The 24,051-nt window shown below is 49.4% G+C and overlaps 2 protein-coding genes across 2 annotated transcripts in view; one reads left to right on the forward strand and one right to left on the reverse strand.

The window, feature by feature from the left end:
* SF3B1 (splicing factor 3b subunit 1) overlaps positions 1 to 17,974 on the reverse strand; it is a 165,897-nt gene extending 147,923 nt beyond the window's left edge. The window contains exon 1 of the mRNA XM_060257392.1: positions 17,971 to 17,974. The gene's annotated coding sequence lies outside the window, so the exon portion shown is untranslated. The remainder of the gene's footprint in view (positions 1 to 17,970) is intronic.
* HSPE1 (heat shock protein family E (Hsp10) member 1) overlaps positions 1 to 23,130 on the forward strand; it is a 55,724-nt gene extending 32,594 nt beyond the window's left edge. Inside the window, exons 2-8 of the mRNA XM_060257404.1 lie at positions 7,882 to 7,944; positions 10,129 to 10,229; positions 13,747 to 13,789; positions 14,029 to 14,115; positions 17,936 to 18,015; positions 18,619 to 18,730; positions 20,714 to 23,130. Coding sequence (XP_060113387.1) covers positions 7,882 to 7,944; positions 10,129 to 10,229; positions 13,747 to 13,789; positions 14,029 to 14,115; positions 17,936 to 18,015; positions 18,619 to 18,730; positions 20,714 to 20,845 — 618 coding nt within the window. The 3' untranslated portion in view covers positions 20,846 to 23,130. The remainder of the gene's footprint in view (positions 1 to 7,881; positions 7,945 to 10,128; positions 10,230 to 13,746; positions 13,790 to 14,028; positions 14,116 to 17,935; positions 18,016 to 18,618; positions 18,731 to 20,713) is intronic.
* The last annotated feature ends 921 nt before the right edge of the window (positions 23,131 to 24,051 follow it).

A 24,051-nucleotide genomic window follows, 5' to 3' on the forward strand; every position in this document is an offset into this window, starting at 1 on the left:
CATCCTCCCAGCAAGAAGAAGAAGACTGCAGATTTATACCCCGCCCTTTTCTCTGAATCGGTGGCTTACAATCTCCTTTATCTTCTCCCCCCCCCCCACAACAGACACCCTGTGAGGTGGGTGGGGCTGAGAGGGCTCTCACAGCAGCTGCTCTTTCAAGGACAACCTCTGCCAGAGCTATGGCTGACCCAAGGCCATAACAGCAGGTGCAAGTGGAGGAGCGGGGAATCAAACCCGGTTCTCCCAGATAAGAGTCTGCCCTTTCAAGGACAACCTCTGCCAGAGCTATGGCTGCCTCAAGGCCATTCCAGCAGGTGCAAGTGGAGGAGTGGGGAAGTCCACACACTTCACCGCTACACCAAACTGGGTCTCTTATTCCAGGACCAGCTTTGGTGAGGGATGGCTCAAGCCCCATGATACAGACACAGCAGGCTTCCTTCTACAGTTTATATTAGGGTTGCCAGCTCCCCACCCTCACCCCAGCCATTGGCAGGGGATGGGGGTGAGGCTTGCCAGGTGCAGGCTGGGAAACTCCTGGAGATTTGGGGGAGGAGCCTGGGGAGGGCAGTGAGGGGACAAGGCCATTTGGAATCCACCTTCCAAAGCATCCATTTTCTCCAGGGGGACTGAACTCTGTAGACTGAAGATGAGCTGTAATTTTGGGGGATCCCCTGGTCCCACCTGGAGGCTGGCATCCGTATTTGGGGGTGGCATTTAAGACTTTTGAGGCAGTTTGGTGTATTTATTTATTTGCCTTAAATTTGCATGCCGTCCACTCCATACGGACTCTGGGTGCCTCACAGTCACAATAATAATACCTTATGGTTATAAAAATCAAAACATATATAACAATTTATAATTTAAAAACTTAAAAATGGTGCTAGTGGTTACGTGTGTGGACTCTGACCTGGGAGAACCGGGTTTGAGCCCTCCACTTGCAGCTGCTGGAATGGCCTTGGGTCAGCCATAGAGAGCCAGTTTGGTGCAGTGGTTAAGTGCGTGGACTCTTATCTGGAAGAACCGGGTTTGATTCCCCACTCCTCCACTTGCAGCTGCTGGAATGGCCGTGGGTCAGCCATAGCTCTCACAGGAGTTGTCCTTGAAAGGGCAGCTGCTGTGAAAGCTCTCAGCCCCACCCACCTCACTTGGTGTCTCTTGTGGGGGAGATTGTAAGCCACTCTGAGTCTCTGATTCAGAGAGAAGGGCGGGGTATAAATCTGCAATTCTTCTTCTTATGGGATGGCAGCAGGTGCTGAGCGGGCATGCAGGTCAGTTTGGGTGGTGTTTCCTTTGGAAGACTTTATGAGCTTTCTTCTCTTGGAGAGGGGTGCAGTGAGTGACTTTGCGCTTCCCCTTCCAAACTGGGTCCGTGGGCTGCCTGAATTTCCTCTTTGCCTTCAAGGCACCACTCGACTTCTGTTTGGGTTTGATTCTCTCTCTGCCTTATCCCTTCCACCCTAACCTGTGACTTCTTGTGGTAGGAATGGGAAGCAAAGGGGATGTCGTAGATTAGAGTTGGATGGGGCCATAGTAGCCCAGCCTCCTGCTCATTACAGGACCAGCATGGAGTCCTGAAGCTGTGGGTGCCAGAGGATGTAGTGATGACCACAGGAAGAGACAGTTTTTAAAGGGGATTTTGGCAGATTCATGGAAGAAAAGTCTCTCAGTGGCCACTAGCTGAGGGGAACCTCCACGTTCAGAGGCACTAAACCTCTGAATCCCACAGCCAGGAGACAACATCAGGCGAAGGGCACAGCCTGTCATTTGCCATCCAGAAGAACTGTTTGGCCGCTGTGTGAGACAGCAGGCTGGGCTAGATGGACCCTCACTGGTCTGATTCAGCAGGGCTCTTCTGAAGTTCTTAGAAAGGCCTCGGCATTCTGTCCTGTTGTGGGCCCTCCAGAGGAACTGGCTGGCCCCTGTGGGAGACAGGAGGCTGGACTCAGCCTCTGTGCCCTGTTGTTGGCCCTACAGAAGAACTGGCTGGCCACTTTGTGAGAAAGGAGGCTGGACTAGATGGACCCTCCCTGGTCTGATCCAGGAGGGCTCTTCTGATGTTCTTCTCAGGGGAAGGCCTCAGCCTCTGTGCCCTGTTGTTGGTCCTCCAGAAGAACTGGTTGGCCACTTTGTGAGAAAGGAGGCTGGACTAGATGGACCCTCCCTGGTCTGATCCAGGAGGGCTCTTCTGATGTTCTTCTCAAGGGAAGGCCTCAGCCTCTATGCCCTGTTGTTGGCCCTCCAGAGGAACTGGCTGGCCCCTGTGGGAGACAGGAGGCTGGATTAGATGGACCCTCCGTGATCTGATCCAGGAGGGCTCTTCTGATGTTCTTCTCAGGGGAAGGCCTCAGCCTCTGTGCCCTGTTGTTGGTCCTCCAGAAGAACTGGTTGGCCACTGTGTGAGACAGGAGGCTGGACTAGATGGACCCTCCCTGGTCTGATCCAGCAGAGCTCCTTAGATGTTCTTCTCAGGGGAAGGCCTCGGCCTCTCTGCCCTGTTGTTGGCCTTCCAGAAGAACTGGCTGGCCACTTTGTGAGAAAGGAGGCTGGACTAGATGGGTCCTTATCTGATCCAGCAGGGCTGTCCTGATGCCTTTGTGGCTGGTGGGGGAAGTGTGTGGGGGTGTGTGTGTGAATGGAGACACTTGATAGTCGGGCTGCACGGAAGATGAGGAGTGAGCTGTGCAGCTGCAGGCGAGCAGGGCTGGGTTTCCGTGCAAAGCCAGTCTCTAATCCAGGGTGGAGCCTGCTGAGAGAGGAGCCACCTGTCCTGCCTTCTGCAGAGGCTGGTGAGTCAGTTGTAGGGGGTGGGGGAGGAAGAAAGGTATGTCACTGGCCCCGCCTGACAGACGGCCGCCTGGCTTAAGCGGGAGGCGTCACTCCCGAGGTTCTCTGGCTGCGGTGCCGGATCCTGCAGCTAGACTTCCCCGGCGGGTGATAAAAAGAGATGAGCCGAGCTATGACTTGCAGATCTCGGGCCCGAATGCCTTTTATCAGTCTTTACAGCACCAAAGACCAGACTCCCTCGCTTTAATTTTGCTGCAGAGGACTAACCCGGCTGGCCCTCTGGAATTATTAAGTGCCTGGCCTTACTTTCATGACAAGTTAAGATTTTGTTTCCTTTTTAGGGTTCCGTTTGCCCACTTTGAGCATCTGTGTGTCTGTGACTAGCACCTTTCCTTCAGAGCTGGATGGAACGTGTATGGGAGTCCCTGTGTCTCTCTGTTCATCCCCTCTGCCTGCCTGATAGGTGCTGGGGCTTAGTGGTGCAGAGTCTCTGCTGGGCATGCAGAAGGTCCCTGGTTCAATCTCCAGCATCTCCAGTGAAAAGGAACAGGCAGTAGATCAGGACGTAACGTTAGGGCCACAGAGAATAAATGTCAGATGTCTGAAAGCTGCAAGACATGAAGTCAGATGCTTGAGAGCTGCAAGACAGGAAGGAAGGAAGGAAAATTAGCTGGGGAATTTTGGAGAGAGGGGTGGAAAGAAAGCAACTTTAAATGCATTCTCTAAGCCGCCAGCCTGCTTGGCTTGGAGAAGTGATTTAAAGAGAGAAATGATGGGGTAGTGTGGGCTTTGAGAGCCACACAAGATGTGCAAAAGAGCCACATGGGGCTCCCGAGCCATAGTTTGGCCACCCCTGCGGTAGATGCTGTGATAGACCTCGGACCCTGTCTTGATGGACCAGTGGTCTGATCAGAACAAGGCTGCTTTATGTGGTGTGTTGCACTTGTGTTGTTCATGCAGGGTTTCCCCCCTACTTCTGAACCTTTTGGTGACTATGGAAAGTAAAAGGGGGCATGTAATGCTAGGCCATTTTGGGGCAGCTGAACTGCTAATGGCCCTTTAAGACCAACAAAGTTTAATTCCGGGTATACGTTTTTTTGTGCGTGCATGCATGCTTTCTTCATATATCATGCATGCACACAAAAGCTTATAGCCAGAATTAAACTTTTGTCAGTCTTAAGGGTTCCACTGGACTCAATCTTTCTTCTGTTGCTTCAGGCCAACATGTCTAACCACCTGAATGTTGCTAGTGAATAAGATATGCACACTCAGCTAGGCTAGTTTTACCCAGTCTAGACAGGTTGTCTACACGAAATGATATTCATGAGGACGATAGATTGCAAGCTATGCTCTGTGACTCCTGGGTGCCCCAAATTAACTTATTTTGATTTCAATTACCTCAAGATGGCTTACTCATAAGTAGTGTTCCCTCTAAGCTGAGCTAGTGTGAGCAAGCTCACAGTTTTTTAGCCTCCAGCTCACCCATTTTTGTCTTAGCTTAGAGAAAATGGCCCCAGGGCAAACTAATTGATGCAGCGGCTCACAACTTTAATGTCAGTAGCTTATGAAGCAGAATTTTTGCTCGCACAACTCCACAGCTTAGAGGGAGTATTTCTTATAAGAAGCTTGTTCAAAAGAATGGTGCAAACGGCGTCTGTCTTGTGGGTACAGGAAACAGCTAGACAGAAATGGTAGTTTTTCATACGTGAAGTGTTGTAATAGTTAACCCGCTGATTAGATTTTACATAGTGAACATTAAGTCTTTTTTAAACAAAAATATGAAAACTTGCAAATCACAAGGTAATTTGTAGGCATTAATTTTCTAAAACTCTTATTCTCACTGGCATATCAAAGTGTGCGGTTGCTGATCCAATTCGTTTTTTGGGGGTGACGTGAACTGCTAAGAGCCAGTTTGGTGTCGTGGTTAAGTGCATGGACAATTATCTGGGCGAACCAGATTTGATTCCCCACTCCTCCACTTACAGCTGCTGGAATGGCCTTGGGTCAGCCATAGCTAATGCAGGAGTTGTCCTTGAAAGGGCAGCTGCTGTGAGAGCTCTCTCAGCCCCACCCACCTCACAGGGTGTCTTTTGTGGGGGAGGGGGGAAGGTAAAGGAGATTGTGAGCCGCTCTGAGACTCTTGAGTGGAGGGCGGGATATAAATCCAATAAATCCATATTCAATACCTGAGATCAATAGGTTCTGTTCCGTTCACAACAGTTACTGAACCTTGTTGTGCATGTCTTTTTTGCCGGAAATCGACGGGTCCTTTTCGAAGTATATGTTAGAAAGATACATTTCAATATTAAGCCTTCGCTTGTGCGGTTACTGTCGGACATCTCTTGAATTTTGCAGTTGAGACAGGCCTTGCATTGTTAAAGCATGAAGGCTTGAATAACGAATAGGGAAACAGCTGCTGGGGATATTTTTCCTGAACAGTCTGTTACATCCTGTGCAACAGAATAACTTTCTCTCCCCCCCCCCCCTCCCCGGATAAAAAATTCTGCGGTGGGAAGACTGTGATTACTTTGTTGGTTTTAATCACTGCTGCCATTAGTCTGTGGGTTTTATTCTTTTTCCTTAATGCAGCTTTTTATCCCCTTTAAAAAAAATGGTGAGTCATCCTCTCGGCAGCTGTGGGTTGCATTCCTGTCGCACACTGCCCCAGAGGAGGCGTGTGGGTTCATGAGCGTGAATGTCATAGGTGTGGGTTTCTTCCCATGCCCTTTTTCTTCAGACAGCACGAAGCTCTTTGTGAGTCTATTCTTGTATTGCGGAAAGACATCTCGAGAGATTACTGCCGTGCCTTAGCTTCATAGGTCTTGTTCAGAGAACATGATTCTTCTTCTCTTCAGTTGGAATAGTGTGATGCAGGGGTGGCCAAACTGTGGCTCGGGAGCCCCACGTGGCTCTTTCACACATATGGTGTGGCTCTTGAAGCACCCCACCACCACCCTGTCAGCTAACTTGGAGAAGGGATGTTCACATTTTGTGGCTCTCAAACATCTGGCATTTCTTTTATGTGGCTCTTAGGTTAAGCAAGTTAGGCAACCCCTGGTGCAATGTATAGAAAACTCGATTGCCTAGAATGTCAACTGAAGACTTTTTTTGTAAAAAATAAATCTGCATCACAACCCCAGGCATGTTTATTTATGGGTGTAGTTCTGATAACTGCCATAGAGCTTATTTTCAAGTAAAAGATGTTTGGCATTTCAGGCATGGCAGCCCGGTCTTGGCGTGTTGATCTGAGAGTCAGCCTCACTGGGTTCAGAGGGACCTGGTGGTGGTGGAAACCCCCATAGAGTCACATCTGATTTAATGGTTCACCCGCCTCCGTGCAGAAAACCCTGGACTTCCTCGGGGGTCTCCCTTCCCTCTACTAACCGGGGCCGACCCTGCTTAGCTTCCCCGATCTAGCATGATTAGGCGGGGCCGGGCCATCCGGGGCAAGGGCAGTGGGGACCTCAAAGGTAAAGGCAGTCCCTTCTGCAAGCACCAGTCGTTTCCGACGCTGGGGTGACGTAACTTTCACAATGTTTTCACAGCAGACTTTTTACGGGGTGGTTTGCCATTGCCTTCCCCAGTCATCTACACTTTCCCCCCAGCAAGCTGGGGACTCCTTTGACCGACCTCAGAAGGATGGAAGGCTGAGTCAACCTCTAGCCGGCTACCTGAAAACCCAGCTTCTGCCTGGGATCGAACTCAGGTCGTGAGCAGAACTCAGGACTGCAGTACTGCAGCTTTAACACTCTGCGCCACGGGGCACTTCCCGCGTAAATGAACCGAAGAGTGCAGCAGAGGTCTCCTGAAGTCTGTTGTCTTAGCATGAGGAGAGCCGCCTCTTTCGTCTCCCTTAACATTTATGTGACAAAATGTGTAGAATGCTCGGGGGTCATTTCCTAGAAAAAGAGGCGCCGGAGCTCATTGGCACAGCTCTTTTGCATATGCCACACACCCCTGACATCACCGGAAGGTGTACTAAATGAGATCACCTCATCTTCTTCCTTAAAATGCTTCTTGAATTATAATCATCATAAAACTTCCCTCCCATCGTACTTTTCAAATTGCTTTCTCCTATGCGGCCACAGTGGCATGAAGAAGATTTCCATCTGTCTGCTTGATAGGTTTGTGTTCTTTTCCCCATTTTTGGGGGAAAATATTAGAAGGTCCAATCTTAAGGAAAGGAAAGGTCCCCTGTGCAAGCACCAGTTGTTTCCGACTCTGGGGTGACGCTGCTTTCACAACGTTTTCACGGCAGACTTTTTACGGGGTGGCTTGCCGTTGCCTTCCCCAGTCTTTTTACACTTTCCCCCAGCTAGCCGGGGACTCCTTTGACCGACCTCGGAAGGATGGAAGGCTGAGTCAACCTTGGGCCGACTACCTGAACCCAGCTTCTGCTGGAATCGAACTCAGGTCGTGAGCAGAGAGTTCAGGCCGCAGTACTGCAGTACTGCAGTACTGCTGCTTTACCACTCTGTGCCACGGGGCCACTCCAGTCTTAAGAGTTCAGCAAAATTCTCACAGGGGAGTTGAACAGTGGAGCCCAGAAGCAATTATTTGGGGGGGAGGGAGGTATGAAAAACAGAGCACGATGAGAGCACAGGAGCTGTGAGCTTCTGCCCAAAATGAGGCTTGAGAACACTACAACCAGCCCGGTCTTGTCTGCAGGCAAAGAGGTGCATGGAACGGGATGCAGAAACTGCTGTGCCCTTTAAGTGCCGCAGTCCCGAGCATCGCCCTGATCTGCAGCGTTGTGGCACTGCCATTGAATGTTGCTGCCTTGGCAAGCCCCCCCTCCCCCCCCCCCCCGTTCATGTCCCGAGAGTTCCCTAGCTGTGTCCCACGCAGCTGTTAGCAGAGGTTTGGGTAGTGATGTGGTAAGATGGGGAAACATCATCATTTGGTTGCACAGGCAGGCTGGTCTGATGCGACTGGACGATCTTGAGGTGGCTGGAGTCTTGGAGCACCAAGAAGAATCGCTCTGCTCCGGATCCTGCCGCAGCCGTTTTAATGCGAATCGACCAGGGTACTGCTGTGGAGACGAGCCCTCTTGCAGTCTGGATTCTTTTGACCTCTTTTTGCTTTTTATTCCCTTAGGATTTTTACAATTGGCCCGATGAATCCTTTGAAGAAATGGATAGCACGCTGGCTGTTCAACAGGTATTCTGCGTACATATTCCCTTCTCCTTGCCTGTTCTAGACAACTGCCTTCTGGATTCTGCCATGTATGGTTGCGCTAGGATATACAGTTGAGCGCTTGGAAGAGATGCAAGCAGGGCTTCTTTTGTAGCAGGAACTCCTTTGCATATTAGGCCACACATCCCTGATGTAGCCAATCCTCCAAGACCTTACAGGGCTCTTATTCCAGGGCGTACTGTAAGCACCAGGAGGATTGGCTACATCAGGGGTGTGTGGCCTCATATGCAAAGGAGTTCCTGCTACAAAAGAAGCCCTGCTTGTTTTTCTTCTAAGCACCCAATTGTATATCCTAGTGCAGGGGTGGCCAACGGTAGCTCTCCAGATGGTTTTTGCCTACAACTCCCATCAGCCCCAGCCATTGGCCATGCCGGTAGGGGCTGATGCGAGTTGTCAGCAAAAAACATCTGGAGAGCCACTGTTCTCCACCCCTGTGTGCAACCACAAATGGCAGAATCCAGAAGGTAGTCACCATTCATCATGCTAAGAGGACAATACGCCCTCACTGGAACGGATCCACCCTTCTATGGTTATGGTTGTGTTTGTTCACATTAACCGTCTTTGGATTTTAAAGACAAGCTTCCTTGTCCAGTTTTTATATGAGATATTGTGCAATAGTTACTGGCTCTTTCCTTTAGGAGGCCCCAACGTGGGAACATTAATCACATGACAGTTGAGTCAATGAGATGGAAAGTCACCGTTCCCCCCCCCCCCCCCGCCAAAATCTTGAATGCAAAAAGAGCCCTGCTGGGTGAGACCATCAGCCCATCCAGTCCAGCATCCTGTTTCACATAGTGGCCAACCAGTTCTTCTGGATGTAATGTAATGTAATGTAAAATTTTATTTGTATCCCACCCTCCCCCGCCAGAGCAGGCTCAGGGCGGCTAACAACATTTAAAAGTGAAACAGTACAATAATAAAACATTAAGTTCACATTAAAACCAATCAATCAATAATCAAAACATTCCTAAAACTAACATTGGCGGTAAACATTATTAATTTAGCAGTAACATTAGCTCAGTCATTGGTGAACGCCTGTTTGAAGAGGGCGGTCTTGCAGGCCCTGCGGAACTGGTCTAAGCTCCGCAGGGCCCGCACCTCCTCTGGGAGCTGGTTCCAGAGTTGTGGGGCCGCGGCTGAAAAGGCCCGAGTGCGGGTGCTTTGAAGTTTAACTTCTTTTGGCCCAGGGATATTCAGTCTGTTTTTGCCTACTGACCTCAGTGCTCTCTGGGGCTCATATGGGGAGAGATGGTCCCCCCTGATGTAGCCAATCCTCCTGGAGCTTTCAAAAAAGAGCCTTGTAAGCTCTTGGAGGATTGGCTACATCAGGGGTGTGTGGCCTAATATGCAAAGGAGCTCCTGCTAGAATTCCACCTTTGGTCAAGGTGATAAAATGGTAGTCCCTGAGGGTGGGGGGGGGGAAGAAAAACAGATGATACAACCAATAGGGTAAGGACGCCTGTTTGCCTCAACCAAAAGCTTGGCGGAACAGCTCCGTCTTACAGGCCCTACAAAATGGGAATTGATCAGGTAGGGCCCGAATCTCTGTAAGGAGCTGATTCCACTGAGACGGGGCCAGGGCTGAAAAGGCCCTGGCCCTGGCTGAGGCAAGCCGGACATCCTTCGGGCCAGGGATGGTCAAAAGATGTTGATTGGCTGATCGCAGTGATCTCCAGGGTTCGTATGGGGAGAGGCGGTCCCGCAGGTGTGTCGGTCTCAGGCCGTGTAAAGTATTCTTTCAGCCTGTGTCCTTTTGTCTGTCCTGAACCTCCTGCCCATCAGCTTTGCTGGATGCCTTCCAGTTCTAGTCTTTGGGGAGAGGCAGAAAAAGGTCTCTTTGTCCCCTCTCTCCACCCCAGACATCATTCATAAACCTCTGTCAGGCCTCCTCTTCGTTGTCTCTTTTCTAAATGGGAAACTCCCAGACTCTTCAGTCTTTCCTTCAACACACCTCTCATCCTGGTCGCCCTCCAGCTCTGCACTGTCCTTTTTGAGTTGCGGTGGCCAGAACCATACACAGGATCCCAAATGAGGCCGCACCATAGATCTATACAAGGTCACTGTGATATTAGCTGTGCTTCAGCCGTGAGCCTTTCCAGGGTAACAGCCACACGCCATATGTTTGTTTTTCAATGTTTCCCCTTCTAGTACATCCAGCAGAACATAAGGGCAGACTGCTCGAACATCGACAAAATCCTCGAACCCCCAGAAGGACAAGACGAAGGCGTCTGGAAGTATGAACACTTAAGGTAACGGTTGATGCTGAGAAAAATTAGAGTGAACTATAGATACGATCATCATCTTCAAGTGCTTGAAGGGCTGTCATCTAGAGGATGGTGTGTAATTGTTTCCTGTGGCCCCAGAAGGTAGGACCAGAACCAGTGGGTTGAAATTAAATCAGAAGAGTTTCAGACTCAACATTAGGAAGAACTTCCTGACCGTTAGAGCGGTTCCTCAGTGGAACAGGCTTCCTCCTTGGGAGGTGGTGGGCTCTCCTTCCTTGGAGGTTTCTAAACAGAGGCTAGATGGCCATCTGACAGCAATGAAGATCCTGTGAATTTAGGGGGTGTTTGTGAGTTTCCTGCATTGTGCAGGGGGTTGGGCTAGATGACCCTGGAGGTCCTTTCCAACTCTCTGATTCTATGATTGTATCCTGTCAGATCTCAGAAGTCAGATCTATTCAGGGTCAGCCCTGGATACTATTTGGAAGGGCAGCCTCCAAGGAATACCAGGGCTGTGACACAGAGGCAGGCAATGGCCAACTACCTCTGAGATGTCTCTTGCTTAAAAACAAGTATAGCTCACCACCTAGAGTTCCATAATGCTAAAGGGTTGCCAAAAGTCAGCAGCGACTTGGCAGTACATCCCCTCCCCACACATTAACTGTGGAGATTGTGGGTGGCCGAGACTTGAATGAGGGGGCGCTTGAAAGCAGCGCCCTCTTGTTCCCTTTAAGCTGCGGAGTCTTGTGAGCAAAATTGTACTTTGTGAGCACCTGGCATTGAAGTTGTGAGCAAACAGTTTGGCTGCTGCATAAATCAGTTTGCTCTGGGACCATCCTTTTTGAGTGAAGAGGAAACTGTGTGAGCTGGAGGCTAAAAAACGGTGAGCTAGAGGCTTGGAGGGAACACTGGTGCCCTCCCTTCACCCGAACATTTCTGTCAAAACTCTGCCGGCAGACAGACCGGGCGCAGTCTTGCAACTGAACGTCCCACGGAGGTTTCCGGAAAGTGCTCGCTCGCGTCTCTGCTCTCGATCTTGGCTCTCGAGCTTACTTTGACGTGTCTCATTAAAAACTCCCAGCAAAATCATTAAAATGAAAACAAGACAGAGGAGAACTGCAGCACCTTTGTAGCGGAGGAGGAACATGAGGAGAGCCCTGCTGGATCAGACCAGAGGGCCGTCTCATCCAGTTTAGTGTTACTTGTTATTGTTGTTGTTTTATTAAATTTATATCCTGCGGCGCAGAGTGATAAAGCAGCAGTACTGCAGTACTGTGATCTGAACTCTCTGCTCACAACCTGAGTTCGATTCCGGCGGAAGCTGGTTCAGGTAGCTGGCCCAAGGTTGACTCAGCCTTCCATCCTTCCGAGGTCAGTCAAATGAGTCCCCAGCTTGCTGGGAGGAAAGTGTAAAAGACTGGGGAAGGCAATGGCAAACCACCCCGTAAAAAATCGGCCGTGAAAACGTTGTGAAAGCAACGGTACCCCAGAGTCAGAAACAACTGGTGTTTGCACAGGGGACCTTTCCTTTTCCTCCTCCACTAATATGGGGCTCTGGGTAGGTTCCAAGATATAATAAATAGAACATTTTAAAGATTAAAATATACCAATTAAAAAATAATACAGTTGCTAAGAGGGCCCGTACAGTTTCTATACTGTTGCTCCAGGAAGAGAGGGGGGTATCAGATCTGTATGGGTGTTCACGCCGTGGCCAATCAGGTGCCTCTAGGAAGCCCACAGGTTAACTGCATCCACAGCATCCTCCCCAGCAATTGATACGAAGAAACACAGCCTCTGTTGCTGGGGGGAACGGATATCCGCCATGCCTACGAGCCACTGGCAGCCCCGCCCTCCAGGTCCTTGTCCACTCCCCTTTTAAAGCCTTTCAGGAGGGCAACCCTCGACCCATCCAGTGGCAGCGGGTTCCACAATTTAACTACGCACTGTGTGATGTCTTGATAGCAAGTCCTTGAATGTTTAGGCAGTTTAGGATTTAAAAAGTTTCCTTAGGCATCGCCCCATGACCCTGTGAGGAGAGCAAAAGCGTCTGCTGTGTTCCGGCTGGAAGGGGGTTGCTTGCTTAGCTTCTGTTTGCCCTTGTGATGACGAGTGGCTCATTTTGTTATTGCCCTGAGTGTACAGTGTATGAGACAGCCTTAACGTCCCTGCTGTTCTCCCTGTGCAGACAGAGGTGGCCGATTTCCCCTTCCAGCTGCGGTTCTTTATGCCGCTTGGGATGTCCCTCCGGAGGATCCCCTTACCCTCCGGGGCAGGGTGGAAAAGCCCCAGTGCATGCGCAGAATCCTGGGTCAGGCCCAACCGTTTCGCTGCCTTCCATCGGCGCTTCCAAGTTCCTTTACCACACAGCATCTTCTGATAATACAAAGATGGTGGCCCTTCAGTACAAAAGCGTCTTCTGTCAGCGGAAGGTTTCTTGTGTCGGATGAGCAAACGGGCAGCAACAGGTCAAATGGTAGAATCCAAACTGTGATTGCTTTGGCCCTTCTGTTGATGACTTTCAAGAGTTTGGGTATTTCTCTTGTAGCTGTATTGACATACTCAGATAAGGGATATTGTCTCATTACATATACTAAACCCATCTTCCACTATATTTTAATGAATTTCTCTTCTAAGGGCAAACTGTAGGTATGTTACATGCTAAAAGGTAAATTAGTTGGATGGGAAAAACTTCTGAGAAAGCAATGCCCTCAATTTGACCCAGATTTATAACAGTAGAGTGATTAACAGACATCCGCACATTTTGACATATTACTGTTTTATTGCTTTCGCATGCTCATGCTACAGATCAAAGGTTTGCTCAGTGCGCATCTTAATGTGTTCAGGCTTTCAAGAGTCAAAACTCCCTTCTTCAGACACGAGCAGAAAGTGAGATCTCTTGAGTCCTTCTGGGAGGGACGGTGGCTCAGTGGTAGAGCATCTGTTTGGCAAGCGGAAGGTCCCAGGTTCAATCCCTAGCATCTCCAACTATTCTGTCATTGGATTTTAACTTTGTACCATTTTGCATTCTAAACCACTGCCTACCAGCTCTATGTAGCTCTGCTCACTGTACCTGATTCCTTGTCTGAAGAAGTGTGCATGCACACATGAAAGCTTACATTCTGCATAAAACTTTGTTGGTCTTAAAGGTGATACTTGACTCCTATTTTGTTCAGGAGTTTGGGTAGTTAACAGACTTGGTTGCAGAGGCCACCTTTGTAGATCTTCCTAAAAAAATAAGATTATGTGTCCTTATGTGTCCTAGAAAAAGGGTACACATTTAAGATCTTAACATCTTAACAAAAAAACCATAAGAAGATCTTTTGTATTGTTCTGTGTTCAAATTGTGGACACCAGTTGGAATTTCCTATGAATGATTCTTACTGTCATTATGGCAGTTGAAACTATTTTAGCCTGTGAGATGCAGCGTGCTTTCCCTTTGCCCCGTAGTTCCAGAAATGTTCATTGCTTCCAGTGCAGTAGACATTCTCAACCATTAACGAGGACAAGAAGTGACCTTCTAATGTTCCATTTTCTAAAATTTCAGGCAGTTCTGTCTTGAGCTTAACGGCCTTGCAGTTAAACTTCAGGTAACTTTTTCCTCCTCTTCCTTTTAAAATTAAGCGTAGATTTTCCTTTTTGTGAGGGGCCGGGGTGGGGGCAGGGAATCTGAGTTAAGGCATCTTCTTGTTCTGCGGCCCTTTGCTCAGACTTTTTCTGTTTCTTCCTGATGTTTGGGCACAGTGATTTGCAGTGGAGCAGCTGTGCGGGCAAGGGGTTGTGTTCTTCTCCCTGGCTTAATTTTTGTTTGCCGCCCATGTTTCCGCAGACCGAATGCCATCCGGATACCTGCACGCAGATGACGGCAACCGAGCAGTGGATTTTTCTTTGTGCAGCCCATAAAACTCCCAAAGAGGTAAGGAGGGGGTCTTCGTTGTGATATAGAGGAAGGTGTGGAATTGGTGGTTAAAAAGGCAAATGCAATTTTGGGCTGTATCAACAGAAGTCTAGTGTCCAGATCACGTGAAGTGATGGTATCATTTTGCTCTGCTCTGGTAAGACCTCACCTGGAGTCTTATGTTCAGTTTTGGCCACCACATTTTAAGAAGGATATAGACAAGCTGGAGCGGGTCCAGAGGAGGGCGACGAAGATGGTGAGGGGTCTGGAGACTGAGTCCTATGAGGAAAGGTTAAAGGAGCTGGGCATGTTTAGCCTGTAGAGGAGGCGGCTGAGAGGTGATAGGATCACCATCTTCAAGTACTTGAAGGGCTGTCATGCAGAGCAGGGGTGGCCAATGGTAGCTCTCCAGATGTTTTTTGCCTACAACGCCCATCTGCCCCAGCCAGCATGGCCAATGGGAGTTGGTGGGCTGATGGGAGTTGTAGCAAAAAAACATCTGGAGAGCTACCGTTAGCTACCCCTGATGTAGAGGATGGGGTGGAATTGCTTTCTGTGGCCCCAGAAGGTAGGACCAGAACCAATGTGTTGAAATTAAATCAAAAGAGTTTCCAGCTCAACATTTGGAAGAACTTCCTGCCTGTTCCTCAGTGGAACAGGCTTCCTCCTTGGGAGGTGGTGGGTTCTCCTTCCTTGGAGGTTGTTAAACAGAGGCTAGATGGCCATCTGACAGCAATAAAGATCCTGTGAATTTAGGGGGAGGGGTTTGTGAGTTTAGAGCGGTTCCTCAGTGGAACAGGCTTCCTCCTTGGGAGGTGGTGGACTCTCCTTCCTTGGAGGTTTTTAAACAGAGGCTAGATGGCCATCTGACAGCGATAAAGATCCTGTGAATTTAGGGGGAGGTGTTTGTGAGTTTCCTGCATTGTGCAGGGGGTTGGACTAGATGACCCTGGAGTTCCCTTCCAACTCTTCTATGATTCTATGAACAGATATTCGCAGGCTTTGCCCAAGGACTGGCCCGCAAGTGACCGATACTAACGTATTATTTTCCTACCAGAGTAAAGTGTGTGTGTGGACAGTCCCCTCAATTCGCGGCTGACTTGTGGTGACCCCAGCAAGGGGCTTTCAGGGCAAGCGAGAAGCAGAGGTGGTTTGTCTTTGCCTTCCTCTGAAGTCCCCCATGCATGTACTAACCAGGGCTGACCCTGCTTGACTTCTGAGACCTGGTGATATTGGGCTTATACATGGGTGGCCAAACTTGCTTAACATAAGAGGCACATAGAATAACCATCAGATGGTTGAGAGCTGCAGAACAGGAGGGAGGGAGGGGTGGGAGAGGTGGAAAGAAAGCAACTGTAACTTAAAATGCCAAAGGGCCATGGCTCTGTGGCAGAGCCTCTGTTTGGCATGCAGAAGGTCCCAGGCTCAGTCCCCGGCAGCGTCTTCAGTTAACAGGACCAGGCAGTAGGTGATGTGAAGGACCTTTCTCTGCCTGAGACCCTGGTGAGCTTCTGCCAGTCTGAGTGGACAGTAATGACTTTAACGGACCGAGGGTCTGATGCGGCATAAGGCATCTTAATGTGTTCAAGCTTTCAAGAGTCAAAACTCCCTTCTTCAGACATGAGCAGAAGGTGAGATCTCTTCTGGGAGGAATGGTGGCTCAGTGATAGAGCATCTGCTTGTCAAGCAGAAGGTCCCAGGTTCAATCCCCGACATCTCCAACTAAAAAGGGTCCAGGGAAGTAGGTGTGGAATACCTCAACTTGAGACCCTGGAGAGCTGCTGCCAGTCTGAGTAGACAAGACTGACTTTGATGAACCAAGGGGGGTCTGATTCAGTATAAGGCAGCTTCATATGTTCATATACATTCTCCAAGCCATTGGCTGGCTTGGCTTGGAGAAGTGGTTTAAAGAGCAATGCCTTCTCCAAACCGGCCAATGGGGCAGTGAGGGGCTTTGAGAGCCACACAGTATGTGTGAAAGAGCCACAAACATGCAGTTTGGCCACCCCTGGGCTTTACTGCGCTGCTTTCCCTCTATAAGATCAAGGTACAGTTGCGGAAATAACTGTGGACTCTGACACAGACCATGTTAGGGCAACGGAAGAGTGGCCGTCCTTTTACGATGGCCTGCTTAGCGCCTGCCAGACTCACGTTGCTGCCGTCCTTCTGTCTGGTTGCGAGAAACAGGCCGAGAGCAGAGACTCTTTCGACCTTGAATTTCCAGCTCACTTTGGAGTCTTGCATTTCCAAATCAAGATGTCCCCTTTCCAAAGCCAGCCTACCAAGTGTCGTGGCTCTTAACCAGATCGGCGCCCTGGTTCAGGGGGTGATGCTGAGTGTCACGTGCTGGGGTGCAGGCAAGGGGGAAATCCGCGTTCAGCCCATGTCTGAGCCAGAGGAGCGTTGTGAGAACCAAGAGCCGAGTCCACGTCACAGCCCGAGAGCGGGGTCGTTCAAGCCAGGAGTCAGGAAACCGGGGGAGTCAGAGCAGGGCCAGAGCCAGGGAACGGGAGCTGGAGCAGTCGCAGGTCACCGGATGGACTTGTGACTTCCATGGAGCAGGCAGCTCGAAGCAGGAGCTCAAATAGCCCCGCTGCTGCTGTTTCCAGTTAGCCAGCAGCGGGACCAGCCCCGGCGTCTGCTAAAACTCTGGGCTGAGTGACCGTCTTGCTCACATCCTGGCCTCTTTTGGCCATGTCGTTACGTCCTGGCGGAGCCTTTCCCGTACACAAGAAAGGCGAGGTGGTGAACTGGGGCGTGCGTCTGTCTGTCGTCATTCCCCATCAGCTGTAGAGCCAGGTGCCAAGAACGCTATGGGCGACGGCCCGTGTGAGGTGCCAGCTGTAGGTCCCGCTGGGTCTGTTAATCCTGTTGGCTCTGCTTGGCCAGGCCCCTCAAGATGCCTGTGGGGCCGTAGCAGAGGGCACACGACGGGCCCAAAGCTCCAGCAGAAGGAGACCCGTCAGGATGACTCACAGCTCCTGAGACATTTGCTGCTCTGATTCCCTGGCAAGCACGACAGTGGCTCCAATCCCAGGTGTCTGTGAGTGGGAAGCGAGAAGAACATCCAGCACTGCCGATTCTGTGCTGACACAGCCCGCGTCTTTGATAAAGAACATCCCCGGCTGCTCCAGATCAGGCCTTGGAAATAATGTACTGTTTCAAAACAGGGGTTTCCGACCAGGGCCAGAGTAACAAATAGAGCAAGCAGGCACTGGCCTGTTGCAGGGGTGGCCAACGGTAGCTCTCCAGATGTTTTTTGCCTACCATTCCCATCAGCCCCAGCCATTGGCCATGCTGGCTGGGGCTGATGGGAGTTGTAGGCAAAAAAACATCTGGAGAGCTACCGTTGGCCACCCCTGGTCTATGGGCCTCCACACCTTTAGGGGCTTCAGGCTAACTTTCTCCCCTGCCTGCAGCCCTCCCAGCCTGCACACACAGCCAGCAGCTGAGCTGCTCTTTGCCCGACTTGCCTGGTGTGGCTGAGACCGAGTTTGCCTCTCTCCGCCTGTCCCCTGCAGCTTTGTCAAAGGGGCTTTTGAGAAGGCGCCTGAAGGCTGCAGCGGGGCCACGGGCAGTGGGGCAGGCGCTCTGACTCTGCGAGAATTTGCAAGGAGGGCCACGGGATTATGACTGCCTAGGGGCCTCCGCAGGGTTTAATCCGGCGCTTTTTCCGACTCTAAAGCTAAACCTTTGGAGTGTCGCTATTGGGAAGCCAGCTTGTGGGCATTGTGATGACTTTTGCAGAATAGCGCGGGTGAGGGGTATCTACAACAATGACAGAAGACAGTGTTAACTTTTAGTCAAACAAAACCTTTGTTCCTTTCCTTCTTTTTAGTGTCCTGCCATAGACTACACCAGGCACACGCTGGACGGAGCTGCGTGTCTTCTGAATAGCAATAAATATTTTCCCAGCAGGTAAAAAACCCCGCGGGTCCCTTTCTGCATTTTAAAGTATCCCTAAGTAGTTCTTCAGAAGCAGCGCCGGCCCGTGGATGCCTGGCGCCCTAGGCAGGCTGCCGCCCCCTTCGCTGCAGCGCCACACTTCCCCCCCCCCTGTGGCCTGCTGAGGTGTGGTGGCCACCCGCCTCCCCCCCCCCTTTCTTCCTTTTCCCATTTACCTCCCTCCCCCTGCCACTGCCACCCGCCCTGTTAGTGGACCGGAGGGGGCTAGCGGGGAGGGGACGGGGGCAGATTGGAGGGGGTTAGCGGCCGCCGCAGCACGAGAAGGGAGGAAGGAAGAAAGCCAAACTAGGCGGTTGCCTGGCTGGGGCACCGGAGGTGGGGAGAGCCCAATTTGCTGCCCCCCACCTCCCGACGCCCTAGGCAACCGCCTAGTTTGCCTAATGGGCGAGCCGGCCCTGCTCAGAAGTGTGCAGAATTGAGAGGACATTTGAGGAAAAGTAAAGTTTTGCTATATAAAGTCAACACCATTATTTACTGTCCTTGATTTTTTTTAAAAAATGTATTAGACCAAAAGGACAGGATCCTGTGCAAAACATTTGTTTTTAATTCTTCCAGAGTTAGCATAAAGGAATCCTCTGTAGCCAAACTAGGATCTGTCTGCCGTAGGATTTACAGAATATTTTCGCATGCGTATTTTCATCACCGTCAAATATTTGATGAATATGAGGTAAGTGTTCTTATGTTCTTAATCGATAGACTCATCGAGGATAAGTCTGTTGGTGGCTCCTAGCCATGCTGGCTGAAAGGAACCTCCACATTCAGAGGCACTAAACCTTTGAATCCCAGAGCCAGGAGGCAACATTGGGGGAAGGCCTCAGCCTCCATGCCTTGTTGGTGGCTGTCCAGAGGAACTGGTTGGCCACTGTGTGGGACAGAAGGCTGGACTAGATGGACCTTCACTGGTCTGATCCAGCAGGGCTCTTCTTCTCTTCTTCAAGATAGATTCATGGAGGATAAGTCTCTCAGTGGCTCTTACGAAGGCCTTGGCCTCTATGCCCTGTTGCTGGCCCTCCAGAGGAACTGGTTGGCTCCTGTGTGAGACAGGAGGCTGGACTGGATGGACCTTCACTGGTCTGACTCAGTAGGGCTCTTCTGATGTTCTTCTCAGGGGAAGGCCTCAACCTCTCTGCCGTGTTGCTTGTCCTCCAGAGGAACTGGTTGGCCACTCTGTGAGACGGGAGGCTGGACTGGATGGACCTCTGGTCTGATCCAGCAGGGCTCTTCTTCAAGATAGATTCATGGAGGATAAGTCTCTCAGTGGCTCCTAGCCGTGGTGACTGAAGGGATCTTCCATTTTCAAGCTCAGGCGGCCTCTGAATCCCAGAGCCAGGAGGTGACAGCAAAGGAAGGCCTCAGCCTCTGTGCCCTGTCGTTGGTCAACCAGAGGAAGGCAGCTTGCTAGACTGGATGGACCTCTGGTCTGATCCACAGGGCTCTTCTTAAGTGTTGTCATGTGAAGCGTGTTGCCCTGGTGTTGCAATAGAGGCCCTTTCACGAGTGGTCGGGGAGCGTGATCACTGGCAGACTGAGCTTGTGCAGGGCTCTTCTCACGGTCACTGCTAGGTCTCCTTCTCTGGGGCCCTGAAGCGGTGCGTTTGGTGGGGCTGTTGCGGAATGGATGCTTTCTTCATGATGCTTTTTATGCCAAACATACTCCGGTCCCAACACTCAGGGCTGGGCTGTGCACAGATGTAGAGACAGGAGGGGAGGTGGATTGGCTCTTCTTTGATGTCTCTTGGGAATTTAGCCACAAATAGGCAGAGGGCCAGAAAGGGGAATGTCGGCTCTGAAAGCAAATGCGAGTGGCCCTTTTTAACTTGCGTTTTGACCACAGAAGTCGTATGAACACGTCAGCCAGCTTTTTAATGTACGAAGCAATCATTTTGATGGTCGCGGTCTGTTCCGTATGCACCGCAGTTCCTTACATAGTGCCCCTGTAAACGTTGCTGTTCTTTAACCTGTCCTTTGGGCTGCTTGTAGCTCACCAGACGTTCTTGGCCATCTTCGGGTTCTTGGGGGCTCCTTGGTTTTGTGACCCAGAACAGCTGCAGGGGAAGGGAGAGAGGCAGTTTGGTGCGATGGTTAAGACTGGCGAATTCTTACCTAAAGACAGGACCGGATCGGCAAAATTAAAAAATGACGCCCCCTAATGGCTCCATTCGAACTTATGGGCCCATAGAATAGAATGGACTCTATACCCAATTTGGCACACACACCCCCCAGCGGTGCCCAGGGCAAGCGCCCCCTCTGCCCACTCATTCCCCACTCTACCTCTACATGCAGGGGTTGGAGCGACCTTAGGTCAGTCATGACTCTCTCAAAGCTATTCTCTCAAGAGCAGTTTCTGTTAGAGCTCTCTCAGCCCCACGTGCCTCGCAGGGTGTCTGTTGTGGAGGGGAAGGGAACGAGATTGGAAGCTGCTCTGAGACTGAATGAAAAGTGGGGTATAAATTCAGTCTCTTCCTTACAAGTATCTTGATGGTGCATTGTGGGCTGGATGTATTTTGAGGTTCAAAGGAGGCAGGAGATAATATACTTGGAGGTTTGGGTAAATTGTAGCATACACATTGGTCCCGAATAATGAAATTCTCCTCTTTCAGAATGTTGTTTCAAGCACATCATCCCTTTGATTCCTTTTTTCTTTCCCCAGAACGAAACCTTCTTGTGTCACCGGTTTACCAAATTTGTGATGAAATACAACTTGATGTCCAAGGACAACCTGATTGTCCCCATCTTAGAAGAGGAGGTACAGAATTCGGTTTCTGGCGAAAGCGAGGCATGATGGGGCTCGCGGACTGTAACGAACCCACAGTTAACACGATGTACTGTATATATAATTTTAGAAGCGTCAATCATGTATCCTTAGTGCTCTGGTTAGTAAACCTTTTTGTATGCTGTGTGCGTTTCATCTTAATCTGGGGTGTGGTTTAAGTTATTCATGAACTCTATATTCTTCATTGTGGCAGTCATGATTTTTAAATAAAATTAGAATCCTCTGTTTCTACTGCCTATTAATAAAAAGAATTTACAGTTCTGAAAAATTGCTGCTAAACAATCATTGGATCACAATCTTCAGATCTTGTCCAATTTCAGCCTAATAAGTTGAACCTTCTTGTACTAATGACGTTTGGCATTTTTAACCTTTTAATTCTCGGTTTAACGTTTTCGTGACGGGAAACTGCAAGTCTGTTGAAGTCCGATTCTGTATTTTATAGAAGTTATCCTTATCTTAGTTCCTAGATTTTTTTTTGCTTTTGGGTGTGCGCATATGTAGTGCTAAACTATAGTAACATGTGTGTATCCAAATATCCATTAATTACAGTATTAATACCAAAAGGATAATTTTTTTTAAAAAAAAATTATGTTGCCAAAAGTGTATTCTAGATCTGTTTGTTTCTTTCTGGACTTGCCTTCTTGTCTTGGCGGAGGCTTGTGCGTCTCAAAAAAAGCTCCCCCCCCCCCGAAGGCAGAGATTCTCCACCATTCCTCTACTCACGCCTCTCCCTGCTGGATAAAACCAACGTGTTTCCCCCTCTCTCCTCTAGTGAAGTACTCCGTGGCGTACGCCTGTGCATATATAGAGTAACGGCTTACAGACTATACCTCGCATTAAATGTTCATGTAAACACTACAGCGCTGCGTGCGAAAATAATCTCCCTTGTTCATAGCAAAAGAGCTCCATATTCTTAAACGCTTGAATTTACCTATCGCATTGTGGGCAACTGGGATCGGTCCTCTTTTAGCCGCCCCTTCAATAGAACATCTCTGCTTTTTATGTTCCATGAAGAGGGTCTTGCCCCTCATTCCCTCTTTAAATGGCATTGGCAGGTTGGCATTGTTTCGTGAGCGCAGAGTCGTGGGGGCTGAACTATCCCAGATGGCTACGGAACTATTTTTGAGAATGGAGGTCGAAATGCTTGTTTATGTTAGACAGGCAGGAATGCCGAGATCCGAAAGCACTACCAATCTTTGTATATTTAAACAGGACTCGGTGAGATGTTTTAACTCTCCGAAGTTGACGTCTCAACCAGTGCCCCTTTTCTGTCTCTCAGAGTAGATTCTCTTCAGCCTTAGCGGGCCAAAGCTGGCTTTATGCCATTTTGTTTCCTTTCTAGGGTTACTCCACGAGCCGGGAAGAAATGAATTTAATTTAACGGTGAGAGTCCTACTTCTGTTTCAGAACACATAAGGGACATGCCTTAATTGCGTATAAGGGATGACAAACAGGACACAGCAGTAGCAACTTTGCTACCTGGACATAAAGGGAATTGGGAAACGGAGGCGGTAGGAAGAGAACTCAGGTCTTCGGAGGGTTCTGGCAGAAGCCCGCTGACTTGACCAGGGCTAGGCTGGTGGCGTCACTTGGAGGATTGACCCACAAAGTCCTTCAGATGGTTCATCCAGTTCTCCTCTCTTGGCGGCTCTTATCTTCAGTTCTGAGACGGTCTTAATGGTCAACAGGGTCTTCGCATTGGATGTGCTCTAAGCAACAGCATGTTGTGGCTTTGGTTAGCACCTCAGAGCGTGTGGCTGAGGAATTGCGTTTCGGAGGTGGCAGGATACATGTGGCATTACCCCCAACGGGCTGTTCCAGGGTAGTCTTCCTCTCAGAACAAGTTGATCAGGGAAAAATACGGCGCCGGAACTATTTATGTGACAATGTGTAGCGCTTGACTGGCAGTGAAACGGTAGACAATCTCGTTTCCTGCTAAATGTCTCTAAAAAGTAGTCGGTCTTATTTTTTGCTAATAATTCTGATTCACCTGCACTGTAAAACTTGACTCTTATGTAATCCACGTTCAGTGAACGGCCCCAGCAGGACACTGCTTGTGACGCTTTCCTTAACGCTGTTGACTTTTGGGTACCTCTGATGATGTGTTTGCCTATGTGCCTGCCTGGTTCTCTCTGGAACGTCCGTAAAGCTTCAGTGAACTATTGATTTTGTATGGTAAATCTATCGAGGGTTTAACTTTCATCTTGCATTCTCGAAAACCTGAGCTATGTTTGTCTTTGGAATTACCACTGTACAAAGTAGAGCTTGCAATTAAATTTTTTTCTTTTTCCATACCAGTCTGTTTTGCTAAATGATTCTCTCATTTTTTTTAACTCTCCCCAAAGTATGCACGTGGTCCACATTTTTATTGTGCTGTACTCCCCGAGAGTGACACTTTCTCCTGAGATCCAAAGTACATTTGGAGACAAAAACGCAATGAGAAGTTTGGATTGCATACGCAGAAGGTTCAGTGTGCTGGGACAGTGAGCAAGGGTGATATCTCAAGTACATTGACTGGATATGTACGTTTGAAAACCTTTGAATATTTTTTCAAGCGGCATAACGGTCTTGCACCATTTGCTTCTATGAATTGAGCAGTCTAAGACGAAACGGTGAGTCAGGAGAACAGCATATTACATTTTCTCAGACTGTCTACTTATTTGGAGCCCACATCTGGCATGTTGAAACGTTGAAATGTGCTTTGGACGTTAAAAAGAAAAAAAAACCATATTTAAATCCCGTCTAGCCATTCTTTCAGATCCAGGTGGGCAGCCGTGTCGGTCTGAAGCAACAGAACAAAGTTGTGCGCACGAAAGCTTCGACCTTGAATACAACTTTGTTGGTCTTCAAGGTGCCACTGGACTGTAAGACCAACAAAGTTTTTTCAAGGTATAAGCTTTCGTGTGTAGACACATACTTCCTTCAGATACCAAAAGTGTCTGTGTAGGCATGAAAGCTGATATCTTGAATAAAACTTTATTGGTCTTCAAGGTGCCACTGGACTCTTAACTTTATTTTGTGTGGAACATTGTCACCTGCATTCCAGTACTGAAAGTTGTGGGTGAAGATTTCCACTTCTGTCCCAATTTTAATCCACTCCGTTTACCGGCCGTTATGTGGGTTACTGCCCTGACCTGGGTGGCCCGGGCTGGTCCGATCTCTCCGATCTCAGAAGCAAAGCAAGGTCAACCCTGACTAGTGTTTGGATGAGAGAC

Source organism: Heteronotia binoei, chromosome 16, assembly GCF_032191835.1.
Source record: "Heteronotia binoei isolate CCM8104 ecotype False Entrance Well chromosome 16, APGP_CSIRO_Hbin_v1, whole genome shotgun sequence".
NCBI classification, from domain to species: domain Eukaryota; kingdom Metazoa; phylum Chordata; class Lepidosauria; order Squamata; family Gekkonidae; genus Heteronotia; species Heteronotia binoei.